This window comes from Mixophyes fleayi, chromosome 8 (assembly GCF_038048845.1).
Source record: "Mixophyes fleayi isolate aMixFle1 chromosome 8, aMixFle1.hap1, whole genome shotgun sequence".
Lineage (NCBI taxonomy): Eukaryota > Metazoa > Chordata > Amphibia > Anura > Limnodynastidae > Mixophyes > Mixophyes fleayi.
Genome location: NC_134409.1, coordinates 58,794,812 through 58,809,012, shown reverse-complemented (window position 1 = coordinate 58,809,012; position 14,201 = coordinate 58,794,812). Strand labels below are relative to the sequence as shown.

Here is a 14,201-nt window from a genome sequence, read left to right as displayed (position 1 = left end):
CCAGCCACCAACACCGCCAGAGAGGGGTCTAAACACACTTGGGCTACATAGTTTATTCACCTTTAATTTATTAATTATATATTTTGTTACATATGACTGGCAAGTTTTTAATGATTGGACAACATTAATAGACCATTCCTCTCTTTCCCATATTTACAAGTTCCTTATTGTTGAATACTACTCAGAATAAACTTACAATTGATTGCTCTTTCTTGCCACTTTTTAAAGGACTGATAATTATTTAGTAAGAAGCATTGGAGAGGGGCGAACAGATGTGTTGTAGAACCACTTTTTTAGTGGACAGCACAGTGGCAAAGTAGTTATCATTGCTACATCATTGTACTGGGGTGATGAGTTTGATTCCAACCAGCACACTATCTATATGGAGCTCCTATGTTCTCCAGGTGTTTGCATTTGTTTCCTCCTGAAAAAGTAGACCCTAGTATAGGTGTATGCATGTGTGTAGGGTAGGGAATTTAGACGGTAACCTTCAATGAGCTAGGAACTAATGTGACTGTTTACAAAGTTTATGTACAGCACTGTGTAACATGATTAGCTCTATATACATACATTTTAATAATAAAAATACAGCTATGCTTACATTTTTTGCATTGAAAGATTTTGTGATTCATCCATGCACATTAAACACATATGCATGCAATAATGAACTTTTCCATCTCTTGTTCAATATTTACTTAAATAGATATGTCCCTAGATATTATGGAATAAAAGTTACTGTAGTGTTGCTCTGAAACTGCTATTCTATTGCTATATTACCTTGTTAAATTCACTTACTTATATTTATTTTTTAGAAACTGGTACAAGTTGTGGTCCATTACCTGATGTACAATTTGGAGAAACAAAAGATACTAGAAGCACTGTCTATGAATCAGGTTCATATGTGGAATATAAATGCCCAACATATTATGTACTTGAAGGAAGCTCAAGAGTAACATGCATGAATGGAGTTTGGTCTGAGGCACCAGTTTGTCTAGGTATGCTCATAGTTAGTCTACTCAACTACAATGTATACCATCACAAATTAAAGCTATATAATCAATTGCTGGTCATGTGCATAATTTATTATTATTACTTTAATCTGAGGTCAAAGTAGAAATTTAGAAGAAATGTTATAAAATTTAGAAGTGGCAGCATGAAAAATGTAATGGAAGTGTAAGTGAATGGGATTCAATAGTTTTAAAATGAAGCCAGTAGGAGAAGTGGTGGTATGAGAAGGCATCAGATTGTCAAGGTATGTTCAGATTTAGTCCAGTCAATTCAATGTACATTACCATCAAAAATTCAGGCTACATAATCATTTGCTGATCATGTCAATAATTTATTATTACGTTAATATTTTATCACACTGGAACAATTGTGTTTATATTTCTCCATTTTCTTTTCACTTATATCAGTTACTCTTTTGATCCTCATCTCTTATGTTTTCAAAACCTCCTTTACCCTGTGAAGACTTACTGTACCCTTAACACAATTAGTGCTCATTTTACTGCTGTAGCCTCAATATAATATGTTTGGATAAAACACCCAAAAACACCCTAAAAATTCTTTATTAAAAACAGAATATACACATACCAGATAGACAATTTAGTAAAGCAGTGAACCAGCAATCAAATGACTCCTCTGACAGTGGACATCATAGATAAACCTGGATCCACAGCCACCTCTATGCCTTTCATCTAAACAGACTTCATCAGGAGGGTTATACAAATTCATTCACAGCTGAATATCCTTGATCGTTATTGATCACCAATACTCATTACAAAAATTGTAAAAATGGACATTAGTGCGCAAATATAAATACAGCATATATCAAAGATGTTAACAAAAATAGTAATAGAAACAAATTTACAATCCTATTACAAAACACATATAAAATCTGTACCGACAGTAAAAGATATAAGCAAAAGTCAGAAGAACCTTCAATATACGAACTAAAGGAATGGTGTGATTTCACATCCTTCATTTAACCCCACGGGGGCAAAAGTATTTAAAGTATAGATCCAAAAGGTTTCTCTTTGAGACAATTTTAGTAATTGGTCTCCTCCCCTAATGTTCAATTCTACATGTTCAATAGCTTTGAACCTTAACATTTCGGAATTAGCGTTTTGACACAAAAAAATGTTTAGGGACGCTATGGTTATCAAGTTTATTACGAATATTCCTCAGGTGTTCAAATATACGTATTTTCACACATTATTTGGTCTTTCCAATGTATTTCTTTCTGCACCCACATTCTAATAAATACACTACAAAAGATGTGTTACAATTCATGAATGACTGAATCTTCCTAACTTTTTTTGCAGATGTATCAGTAAATGTCTTAGTGTCCTTATGTACATACTTGCAAGCCTTGCAATGTCTGCAAGGAAAAATCCTTTCACTGGAGTTAACCAATTAGTGGGTTAATTCGCTACCTCTCTTAAATGTGAGGGAGCTAACAAGGTTCTCAGTGTTGTTGGTTTCTTAAAAATAGTTTGAGGTTTGTTAGGTAGTATCCCTGATAATACAGGGTCAAGTTTTAATATGGGACAATGTTTTTCCAGAATTCTAACAATCTTATGACTTGCTGCATTAAAAGTAGTCACAAATGAGCATTTAGAAGGATTTACCATCTCTTTTTCTCTTTCCTTATACACCAATAAATTTGTCACATTTTCTAACTTTTTCCAAGCTCATTAACAGCAAGTTCTCTGGATAACCGCGTTCTCGGAACCGTTTGTTTAAAACGGCTGCCTGGGTCTCAAAAGGGGCTACATCCTCACAGTTACGTCTAACTCTCATCAGTTGGGACATAGAAATATTGTCTTTCCATTTTTTATGATGACAACTAGTATATTCAATATAGTTATTAATATCAACTTTCTTAGCATATGTTTAGGTATTAATCACTTGTTTTTCAGAATAATGTTCTACATCCAGAGTAAGGTCCAAGAACTCAATCTTTTCTTTATCTGTCTTAGACGTGAACTTTAATTCATACTCATTCGAATTAATTTCATTCATGAATTGATCAAACTCAGAATGAATGAAATTAATTCGAATGAGTATGAATAGGACACTATTCTGAAAAACAAGTGATTAATACCTATACATATTAGAAAGAGACAGTAAAGCATGTGTGTATTCCAGTGAACACATAAATCTGTGAATTAGCAGCTCCACCATTTTGTGAGTGACAGCAATCTCACTACATGATAGTGCTGAATCTGCAGTTAACCACAGGATGTGATGTCAAACCGTGGCTGTATTGCGCAAGGAATAAGGCTTCTGCCTTAATCGTTGTAATTTCATTGCTTATTGGAGTTTGAGTGAAACAATTTCAATAGTTTTCTTACATTTTAGATTGTATAAGTGTAACAAACCTTTTTTTTTTCTATGGAATTCCATATCTTTTTATAAAGTTATAATATTTATGATATAAAAATGAGAAACATGAACACAAAAATGTTACGGCAGATAACAATAACTTGGCCCATCTAGTGTCCACTATATTTTGAATCCCTAATAAACAAGAGTGTTTAAATCTCTCTATTATACTAACCTCTACCACGTTTGTTGTATGCCTATCCCACCTATCCATTACTGTTTTGATAAAGTAATTTTTCCTCTGATTTTCTCTAAACCTAGCACCCTCCATTTCCAGTGCATGTCTTTCTATCCCACATACCCCATATGTCACCGCCAACTGCACGGTCTATTTTTCTCATGTTTCATATGTACCAGTCTCTTTCACATGGCAACCCATTTGCACCAGCTTTTCTTTACATGTTACTAAATATGCCTGTGAAGATGCGTGGTTCCTAAACCACCGGACACGGTATTAGGCAAAAAATAGAAGGATGATTTATTCTGCAGAACAGTATTAAATACAGCACGATCCCGTAACGAAAGCAGGTCCAACAAATGAGTAAATCAGTTCAAATAAATCCAGTGAGATATGTTCCACAGCGCATCTCTGGCAGAGCATCACCTCTTGGCCAAAAGTTAGTCACACACGTCCAGCTCCCAGGGTAGCCTCTTTTATCACCTCCTAATCCCACCCTCTGATCTGCCTGTCCAGGGGAGTTGCAAAAGATCTCGATTGGTGGGCTGCTTACACTATCTAGCCACCTCCCCTACCTCCCCATGTGTCTTCCTTCAGGTGACCCCTGCTGGGTCAGGCTCCTAGCTGGCTGTGGAACTCACTAGTGGACAATAGGGAGCAAACAGAAATAACACCGATAATTAAATTCACTTAACTCCTGAGTGTTCCCTGTGGAGGGGGAATTTAACACCTAAAGTAGATTTCCAAGGAGATGATATAGTTATATCACTGATACTTCCTGTAACAACATAGCTAAAAAGTGGAGTTCAGGTATGGATTCGATTAAGGGGTTGTAACACCATACACCATGCCCATTGCTTTACAAAGCCCAAAACATTTTCTATCAAATGCCATCCCATATGCCCACAAGCTTTTCTCTCACATTCTTGCCTGTATGCCCACAACCATATCGTATGTGCTACGGCCTTTCCAGGTGTTGTGACTCTACAAGACTCAACCTGCCCTGTCACCTATTGGCTGAATATCTGCTAACCAAGTATGTTGGAGCCTGCAGTTTTACATTACCTGGAGAGCCACGGGTTGGCCAGGCCTGTTCTACAATGAGTGGAGCAGTATGTATGTATGTATGTATGTATATTGTAGCAGGCAGTGGTGGGGTGCAAAATATATGTATGTATGTTCTGGCAAGCAGTGATAGGGTGCAGCATGTATGTATGTTCTAGCAGGCAGAGGTGGGGTGCAGAATGTATTTCCTGGCAGGCATTGGTGGGGGGCAGCATGTATGTTCTGACAGGCAGTGGTGGGGTGCAACATGTATGTTCTGGCAGGCAATGGTGGGGTGCAGCATGTATGTATGTTCAGGCAGGCAGTGGTGGGGCGCAGAATGCATGTATGTTCAGACAGGCAGTGGTGGGATGCAGTATGTATGCATGTATGTTCTGACAGGCAGTGTTGGGGCACAGTATGTATGTATGTCTGGGCAGTATGTGTTGCGGGGCAGTATGTATGTTCTAGCAAGTAAAGCTGGGGTGCAATATGTATGTTCTGGCATGCACTGGTGGGGTGCAGTATGTTCTGGCAGGCTGTGATGGGCTTCAGTATGTATGTATGTATGTATGTATGCATGTTCTGGCAAGCAGTGGTGGGGAGTAGTTTGTATGTACTGGCAGGCAGTGTTGGGGTGAAGTATGTATGCATGTTCTGGCAGGCAGTGCGGGGGTGAGGTATGTATGCATGTTCTGGCAGGCAGTGCGGGGGTGAGGTATGTATGTATGTTCTGGCAGACAGTGGTGGGGAGCAGTATGTATTTATGTTCTGGCAGGCAGTGGTGGGCTGCATTATGTATGTATGTTCTGACAGGCAGTGGTGGGGTGCAGTATGTAGTGTGGTGCACTATCTATGTATGTTCTGGCAGGCAAGTGAGGGGTGTATTATGTTTTGTCAGGCAGTGGTGGGCTTCAGTATGTATGTTCTGGAAGGCAGTGGTGGGCTTCAGTATGTATGTATGTTCTGGAAGGCAGTGGTGGGCTTCAGTATGTATGTATGTGTGTATGTATGTTCTGGCAGGCAGTGGTGGGCTTCAGTATGTATGTATGGTTTGGCAGGCAGTGGTGGGGTGCAGTATGTACATATGTTCTGGCAGGCAGTGGTGGGGAGCAGAATGTATGTATGTTCTGGCAGGCAGTGGTGGGCTTCAGTATGTATGTATGTTTTGGCAGGCAGTAGTGGGGTGCAGTATGTACATATGTTCTGGCAGGCAAGTGTGGGGTGTATTATGTTTTGTCAGGCAGTGGTGGGCTTCAGTATGTATATAGGTTCTGGAAGGCAGTGGTGGGCTTCAGTATGTATGTATGTATGTTCTGGCAGGCAGTGGTGGGCTTCAGTATGTATGTACGTATGTTTTGGCAGGCAGTGGTGGGGTGCAGTATGTACATATGTTCTGGCAGGCAGTGGTGGGGAGCAGAATGTATGTATGTTCTGGGAGGCAGTGGTGGGCTTCAGTATGTATGTATGTTTTGGCAGGCAGTAGTGAGGTGCAGTATGTACATATGTTCTGGTAGGCAGTGGTGGGGTGTAGTATGTATGTTCTGGCAGGCAGTGTAGGGGTGCAATATGTATGTTCTGGCAGGCAGTGTTAGGGTGCAGTATGTATGTATGTGCTGGAAGGCAGTGGTGAGGTGCAGTATGTATGTATGTTGTGACAGGCAGTGTTAGGGTTATGAAAGTAATTCTATTGTTTTCCAATAAGCATTGTCAAAGCGATTTCTTGTGTTTCCAAAGCACAAACAATTTATTTAGCAGATGCAAAAGTTTTAGCAGTTCAATACAGAATTATAATATAGTACAGCCGATACCAAAGATACAAACATACCGCTGCATGCGCCTGCGCTCCGCTGGTACCAGCTACAGTACTTCACTCCAGAATACTGTGGTCAGAGGAAACAATGCAGATGTTGTGGCTTGCTTCTATAGGTCCAGGTTTCAGGAGGGTTCAGTGTAATGCAGGTCATAGGCTAGTTCAAACAACCCCCTCCAAGGGTGAGGGTCAACATTCCAGATGATTCTCCTGCCCAGAAAGCAATTTAAGCTAGTCCATTCACAATACACAGTCATTAACATTTTAAACATTTATTCCCTAACATTGCTAAGTAGAGTATGCAATATGCGATCCCCTCGGTGAATGAACCGGACAACTGCGGATGAATAGGAGATTAAAATGATACTAAACATGACATGATTCCTGTAACCTGAACCTTAAGTATCACTAAAGTGTACATATAACCTTAATAAATATATATATATATATATATATATATATATATATATATATATATATATATATATATATAAAACTATAAACTTAATACCATCTGCTCATAACGCACTGGGGAATGGAACCATTATAAATATGAAATATATAAATAACTAAATGTGAGAGAGCGAGTGTATGCGTACGTATTTTACCATGCGATCGCCATGCACGTGTTACGTGTGTACTGATCGCAGTCTCACGGTAAAACAATATTAACCAATATACTTTTGTTCATCCCATTATATGACTTTGACAGTTCCACCCTTTGATAGTACAATAAACTATCACCTAAAAGATTTTATATGCAGGATCTTAGTACCACGTTTCATTGCTCTGTAATGTAAGTCCCCCTTGGTGTATGACCACGCTTTCTGCAGATCCCAAACAAGTTACCATAAGAGAGGGTCTTAATCCTCAAAACAATCTTTACTTTTACTAAGACCGTATACCACTGAAGCTTGGAGATAACCTCTTGTATGCCCTTGAAGGGTGCAATAAAACATATAATGCATTATTTCGAATGGTACAGTGTACGATAGAACATGTATCAACAATATAAAATATTCTACTACAGTTCTTCATGTCTTTAAGCTCAGACATTTAAACACTGCATGTTCACTAATAACATCATCCTATGTCTATCAACAATGTCATATACGATCTGCTTCAGCTTGAGTTAGTACATACACCCTAATAATGTCATCCATTCTTTTCATCAACACTTGTGGGGCGGGCTATTGTCTGTTCATTCTTGCCAGTCTCCCAATGCTCAAGTTTCCTTGTATCAGTGATCAGTTTGCCAAATATTGGGAGACTCCAAACTAAGGGACCTAGCTGTCTTATCTTTCCCCTAGTGACTACCCACCCCATAATTCGGGTACCTCAGGAATATTTAGTGGAAAGAGAACTAGTCCTACTCAATATAATCTCTGAGGCAAGTGAGAGCACACCCAGCACTTTTTGGTCTACAACCTTACCCACCCAAGAATGATAATCATTCTCAAGCATGCCTGCTCAAGTCCGAATATTACTGGACTGGCATCGCTGGATCTACCTCTCTTCAGATATGGGGTCAACGTACATACGGTCGCAATATTCCTCAGACAATAGCCCCTCGCACTTTCTCCAAGCTCCAAGGTTTCCAAATTTTCCTTTACCCCTGAATTGAATAGAGTAATTGGCTGGACCGATTGTGCTACCAACTTCTCCTTCATTCCCAACTCCTCAATATCACTACCTGAACCAGCCTCTGTCACCTGTCTACCATCGAAAGAATTGACTGTCTTGAAAAGAGAATGAGATGAGAGAAACACAGAACAGGAAAAACTACCACTTCATGCTGGACAACTGTCTTAGTCTTTGGATCAGGTGTTGCTAAAAGCATTCGAGGCCTCCCAGAACAGATTCATGAGTGTAATTGGAACCTTCTCTGGGTGTTGACTCCTCTGCAGTGAATGGAATGGGTACCAGTGTCTCTCTGCTACCCCTAAAGACATGATGCTGGTAGCCCACACTTGGTACCTGTCTGTCAAATAACCTGAGCATCGGAAATTACTGTTCCACAACTTACTTTCCTGGTCCAACATCCTGACAGTTAGTGTAACACCTCAGGTGACAGTGTTTTGAACGTTTTCGGTTGCTGTCTCACTATTTACCTTTCCTCATAAGGTCTAGACCAGTCTCTCAGTTACAAACTCATCACAAGAAAAGTCAAAAACATTTCAAAAGACAACAGGTTAAGAGGCAGCTTAGGAGTGATCTTGATAGTGGTGACGACTAGTGGCCAAAGCTACCAGCCATTCCAATCAAATTTCATCCCTCATTCTATTCAATTCATTCTAACTAGTGCCATTACTTTATTTTTACACTGGTTTGTGGCTAATCAAAAAGTATGTAATTTGCTTTCACTGCCCACACATTATACATTTATTATCAATAACATAAATACCCATATCCCCTTTTATAACACTAGGGCTATCACATTAAATAACAAAAGTCCTGAGTATGACACAACAATACATTACAAACATTTCAATACACCTTTATCCAGATATATTTCATTGGTACACCAGTGCATACTTGAGGATCCTGCATGGTGGTAATTGGATGAGGTGGATTTGTTTTATCTGGAGAAAATGCATCTGTAGGAGGGATATGGGATGGCTCTATTGGTATCATCTTCCTGACACTCTCTCAATCAAGACAGGATATTGCCTTCCTACTAGCTTGAGAAGAAATGTCTGGTGCACCCCAATATACTCTTACCAGCTCGCATATACCTTCTGTACCCAGCTGAGCCAGACCATGTGCTGCCTCCGCTAGGTCTGGGAGCTACTGGTCTACCTTGTCCATCTCTCCAGGGTCCAGAAGACTCTTGACCACATCCCTTCACCTTCCAGACTGTTTATTCTTCAGGTAAAAAAAATCTCATATATTAACTAATTTTTGTGTGCGTGTGTGCGTGTGTGTGTGTGTGTGTGTGTGTGTGTGTGCGTGTCTGTGTGTGTATATACACACAGTTTAAAACAAGACAACGAATAACAAAGCAAAACATAGATTTGTCAGCTGTCACAAAAAACCCTACTGTCTATTTGACAGCCATGTCCGCCCTGGTGTGACAGCCATGTACAGTTGTGTGTGTAAGTGTGGACTTTACTAGCAGCTACTTCAGTTGGTAACTGTGTCAATGTATCAAGTCCTCTATGTGATGTCCTACTCATGTGCTGGCATCGCTATAAAACTTTTTCAGAAGCCTCAACGTTGCCCCCTAGACTAGAAAAATGGCGTAGACCAATGTATATCAATTGATTTTCCCTCTGCCAACTCACATGCCATTTACAATCCCACACATTCAGCTACTTGGCTAAGTGAGAAGGGCAAAGGGGTCTATCTCTATAACACTTTCTTCAAATATAACAGTATCCAGTACATGTCTGTCTAACAGTGAAAAAATATAAAACATGAAAATTTTACATTTTCTAGGGTTTCACATTATGTTATGTCTTGTGGCAAAAATCCTACTTCAATGTTCTACACCGAGATGCATATCTGTATGTCTAACCTCCAGCGATCTCCTGTCCCACCCGTTGTGCATATATATAAAGGCACACTTTGTACAGGAGACAGAAAAGGCAGAAATGCGATCTATAAAACATGAATCATATTCCCACAACAACTAAAAAACTTTCTGCTTAAGATCAGCAGCTTCTTTACACATAAAAACAAACCCCTAGCTGCTTCTGTGACTTATGTCAATCTAGTGTGTGTATCCCTGACTCCGTCGGATGTCACAAATGTCTTAGCCCCATGAATCAGACCGTGTCTATGTCTTTTTGTATCTCTATACAAGAGAAGAGAGAGATACTAACAGGGATGTAAAGAATGAAGAATAGGAGAGCAACGAATAATAAGACTACAAGGATTTGAATACAAGTATTTGAAAACAAACAGAAAGGCATAAAGGTGTTACGAGCCGCAGCGGTGCCCAGCCGCCGTGACTCTCCTACCTCCGTCCAAGCCGTCGCTATGGCGACTGGGACGTCACTTCCGGGGCCAGGCCGGCCGTTGCTGTAGCAACGGCCGGACGCTGAGTAGTTCAGCGCCGCGTCCCGGCACTGTGGGCAGCCGGGCGCGTGCGCTATTTTGCAACTAGCCTGTGGGCTAATTAATTTTACTAATTAATGTAAGTAGCACAGTCTGGGGGCAGTTTCAGAGCTAGGCTCTGATTGGTCACACTGTATATTTAAGGCAAGGAGGGCTTAGCCTTCCTGTCAGTTATAGCTTCCAGATTTCTGTGTTGCTGCCTGCTGCTGTACTCCTGGTGTTAAGCCTTTGGATTGTTGCCTGCCGTGTATGACCCCTGCCTGTTTACTGGATTTGCCTTTTGCCTGTGCCCCTGACCTTTTGGCCTGTACCTCCATTTCTGCTGATTTGCCCGTGACCTCGACCCTTGGCGTGTTTCCTGACGATTCTTCCTGGCAAGTGACCCCTGACCTCGGCCTGTTCTTTGTAATTGCTGTCTGCCATTACCCTCTGCTCCTGGGTTCCCCGCAGCTGGTAGACGCCACACGACCCTCTGTAGTCTGCAGCCAAGTCTGTCCCCACGACTAGGGGCTCCAGCGAACACCTGACTATCAGAGTAGACCCTGGGTGGTGTTGTACTGGTTGGAGGGGTTGCTGACATTATAACCGGCCTAAAATCATTGGAGAGTTCGCTTCAATGGAAGAAAACGGGTCGAACCTTTCTCCAGCCCAAATTCTGGCAGGACAGATCCAGTCCGTCTCACAAGTGGTCCAGAACCTGGTTCAACGCCTGTCTGCTCAGGAAGAGGCCACCAGAGCCACACAAGCCCAAGCCCAGCAAGACCCATCAGTTCCTGCTGTGGAACCCAAGCTGAATTTGCCAGATCGATTTTCTGGGGACAGGAATCTCTTCCGTAACTTCAAGGAGAGCTGTAAACTTTACTTCCGTCTCTGACCCCGTTCCTACGGCTCTGAACAGCAAAGAGTGGGTATTGTGATTTCCTTGCTTCAAGGGGACCCGCAATCATGGGCCTTCAGCTTCAGGAATCCTTTTTAGAAGCCCTAGGCCTTCTGTATGATGACCCGGATCGGGTAGCTTCCGCTGAGGGCCACCTCAGATCCCTAAAACAAGGCCGACGTTCTGCAGAGGAATACGCTGCCGAATTCTGCCGCTGGTCCACTGACAGCGAGTGGAATGACCCAGCTTTACGCAGCCAATTCCGTTTGGGGTTATCGGAGCAAATAAAGGATTCCCTGATACAGTATCCTTCACCTACTTCCCTGGAGGGACTCATGCAATTTACAATCAAAATTGATAGACGCCTCTAGGAAAGAAGAACTGAGAAGGAAGCATCCATTCCCAGTACGTTCCTTTCTGTGCCTCCTCCTAATGTGGAAGCTGCAGAACCGATGCAGTTAGTCGCCTATCGCCTCTCTCAGGAAGAGAGATCTAGGAGATGCACCTTAGGCCTCTGCCTATATTGTGGAACCAAAGGCCACCTTCTGCGCTCCTGCCCCAACAAGTCGGGAAAACATCAGGCCTAGAGAAGGTGGAAGAGATTCATCTAGGTCTGCAGTTCATTTCTTCCAAAAATGCATTAATAGTTCCCGCTAATCTTTCATGTGGATCACAGTCTTCTGATATCTCAGCCTTTATTGATAGCGGTGCCGCAGGCAACTTTATGGATACCAGTTTTGCCAAGTCCATTGGAATTCCGTTCATTAAAATGGATTCCGCTATTACTGTCTTCGTTCTGGACGGGGGTCCCTTACCTGGTGGCAGGATATCCTTCACGACTCCGCCCCTACATCTTACAGTTGGGTCTCTTCATTCCGAAACCTTGTCTCTTCTTCCTCATTGATTGCCCTTCTGTTCCGTTAATTCTGGGTCATCCATGGCTTCACCTCCATAATCCTGTGATCAACTGGAATCTTGGAGAAATTACTCGTTGGAGTACTCACTGTTCTCTAAACTGTTTGACCATGTCTCTGCGGCTCCTGCAGCCGCTCCCAGATCAACTGCCTTCTGCGTATGGTGAATTCCAGGATGTGTTTTCCAAGAAGACGGCTGATTCTCTACCCCAACATAGAGACTTTGATTGTGCCATTGATCTGCTTCCAGGATCCAAGTTGCCCAAGGGAAGGTTATACTCTCTTTCTGGCCCTGAGACTAAGGCTATGCAAGAGTATGTGGAGAAAAACTTGCAAAAAGGGTTCATCAGACCTTCAAAGTCTCCTGCAGGAGTTTCCAAAAAGGATGGTAGTCTACGCCCTTGCATCGATTATCGTGGCCTGAACAAGATCACCATCAAAAACACATACCCGCTTCCGCTCATCTCTGTCCTGTTTGACCAATTGAGAGATGCTACCATATACACCAAGATTGATCTCCGTGGCGCCTATAATCTTATACACATCCGGGAGGGCGATGAGTGGAAGACGGCCTTCAACACTCAATCTGGCCATTATGAGTATTTGGTCATTCCCTTCGGCCTGTGTAATGCGCCTGCAGTCTTCCAGGACCTCATTAACGAGGTACTCCGTGAGTTCCTGGGTCAGTTTGTAGTGGTGTATCTGGACGACATCCTGATTTATTCGAAGTCTCTTCCTCAACACCGTGATCATGTCAAACAGGTTCTGCTTAAACTCAGAGAACATCAGCTCTTCGCCAAGCTTGAAAAATGCGAGTTCGATGCTAGGAAAGTATCATTCCTAGGCTACATAATTTCTCCCGATGGGTTTTCTATGGATCCTAATAAAGTCCAGGCCATCCTGGAGTGGGTACGTCCCACAAATCTGAAAGAGATCCAAAGATTCTTGGGCTTCGCGAATTGCTATTGGAGATTCATTCAAGCTTTTTCTGATCTCGTGGCTCCCATCACTGCTCTTACCCGCAAAGGGGCGTATCCTTGTAATTGGTCACCGGAGGCCATCGCATCATTTGAAGCTCTTAAAAGAGCGTTCACTACTGCTCCGGTCCTCAAGCACCCCAACCCACAGTTGCCATTTATGCTGGAAGTGGATGCCTCGGAAGTAGGCGCTGGTGCTCTCTTATCCCAGAGGGACCACAGTGTTATGTGCGTATCGTCGCTAACCAATAACGATTGTCGAACCTCGATTTGTGTTTCCAAAGCACAAAGATTTATTTGCAATAAGTGGAATAATATGCTCAAGCGAAGTAATAGTAAATACAGCCGTTACTTATCGCAGGCGCTCTGGATCCAGTGCAGTCATTCAATCCTGAAGTCTGGGGACAAGATGTCTGCCCTCTGGATCACAAGCTGCTGCTTATATACACAATCAAATACAGTAATACAATGAAGATGGTATAGCTTGCATCTATTGGTCCGGGTCTCAGGAATGTCCAAGGGGTCGTCAATCATTGGCTGGTTCATCCTAAGGAATCCAAAGGAGGGGGTCATCTCTGCAGGGGGTATGCTCTGCTCTTCCCGCCAGGATTCCTTAGTCTTAAGTAGTTCATAATTCCCTATCATTCATAACTTGCGTATGCACTCTGCGATTCCCTCGCAGAGTGAACCAAACAGTAGGATATGTAACAAGGTTCATTATGATACCACTCATGAGGTTATTCCTTTAACCCGTTCCATGTATTTCACTAATATGCATGTAACTCTGATATAACATATAAATACTACTATATTTCGACATAACTGACTATGTGTTGCAACTACCATTAATGTGTACTATTTTATAAGTATGCGTGTTTGTGCGAATGTATGGTAAAAGACCAATTACTGTTGCTGCCACGTGCAGTGGATGCATACGCCCTTTCACGCCGTA

At 42.0% G+C, this 14,201-nt stretch overlaps 1 protein-coding gene across 2 annotated transcripts in view; it reads left to right on the top strand.

The window, feature by feature from the left end:
- Positions 1-14,201, top strand: part of LOC142099297 (complement factor H-like) — a 359,733-nt gene that overhangs the window by 290,127 nt on the left and 55,405 nt on the right. For both annotated transcript variants that reach the window (XM_075182616.1, XM_075182615.1), the window contains one exon: positions 813-995. In XM_075182616.1, the coding sequence (XP_075038717.1) occupies positions 813-995 (183 nt within the window). The remainder of the gene's footprint in view (positions 1-812; positions 996-14,201) is intronic.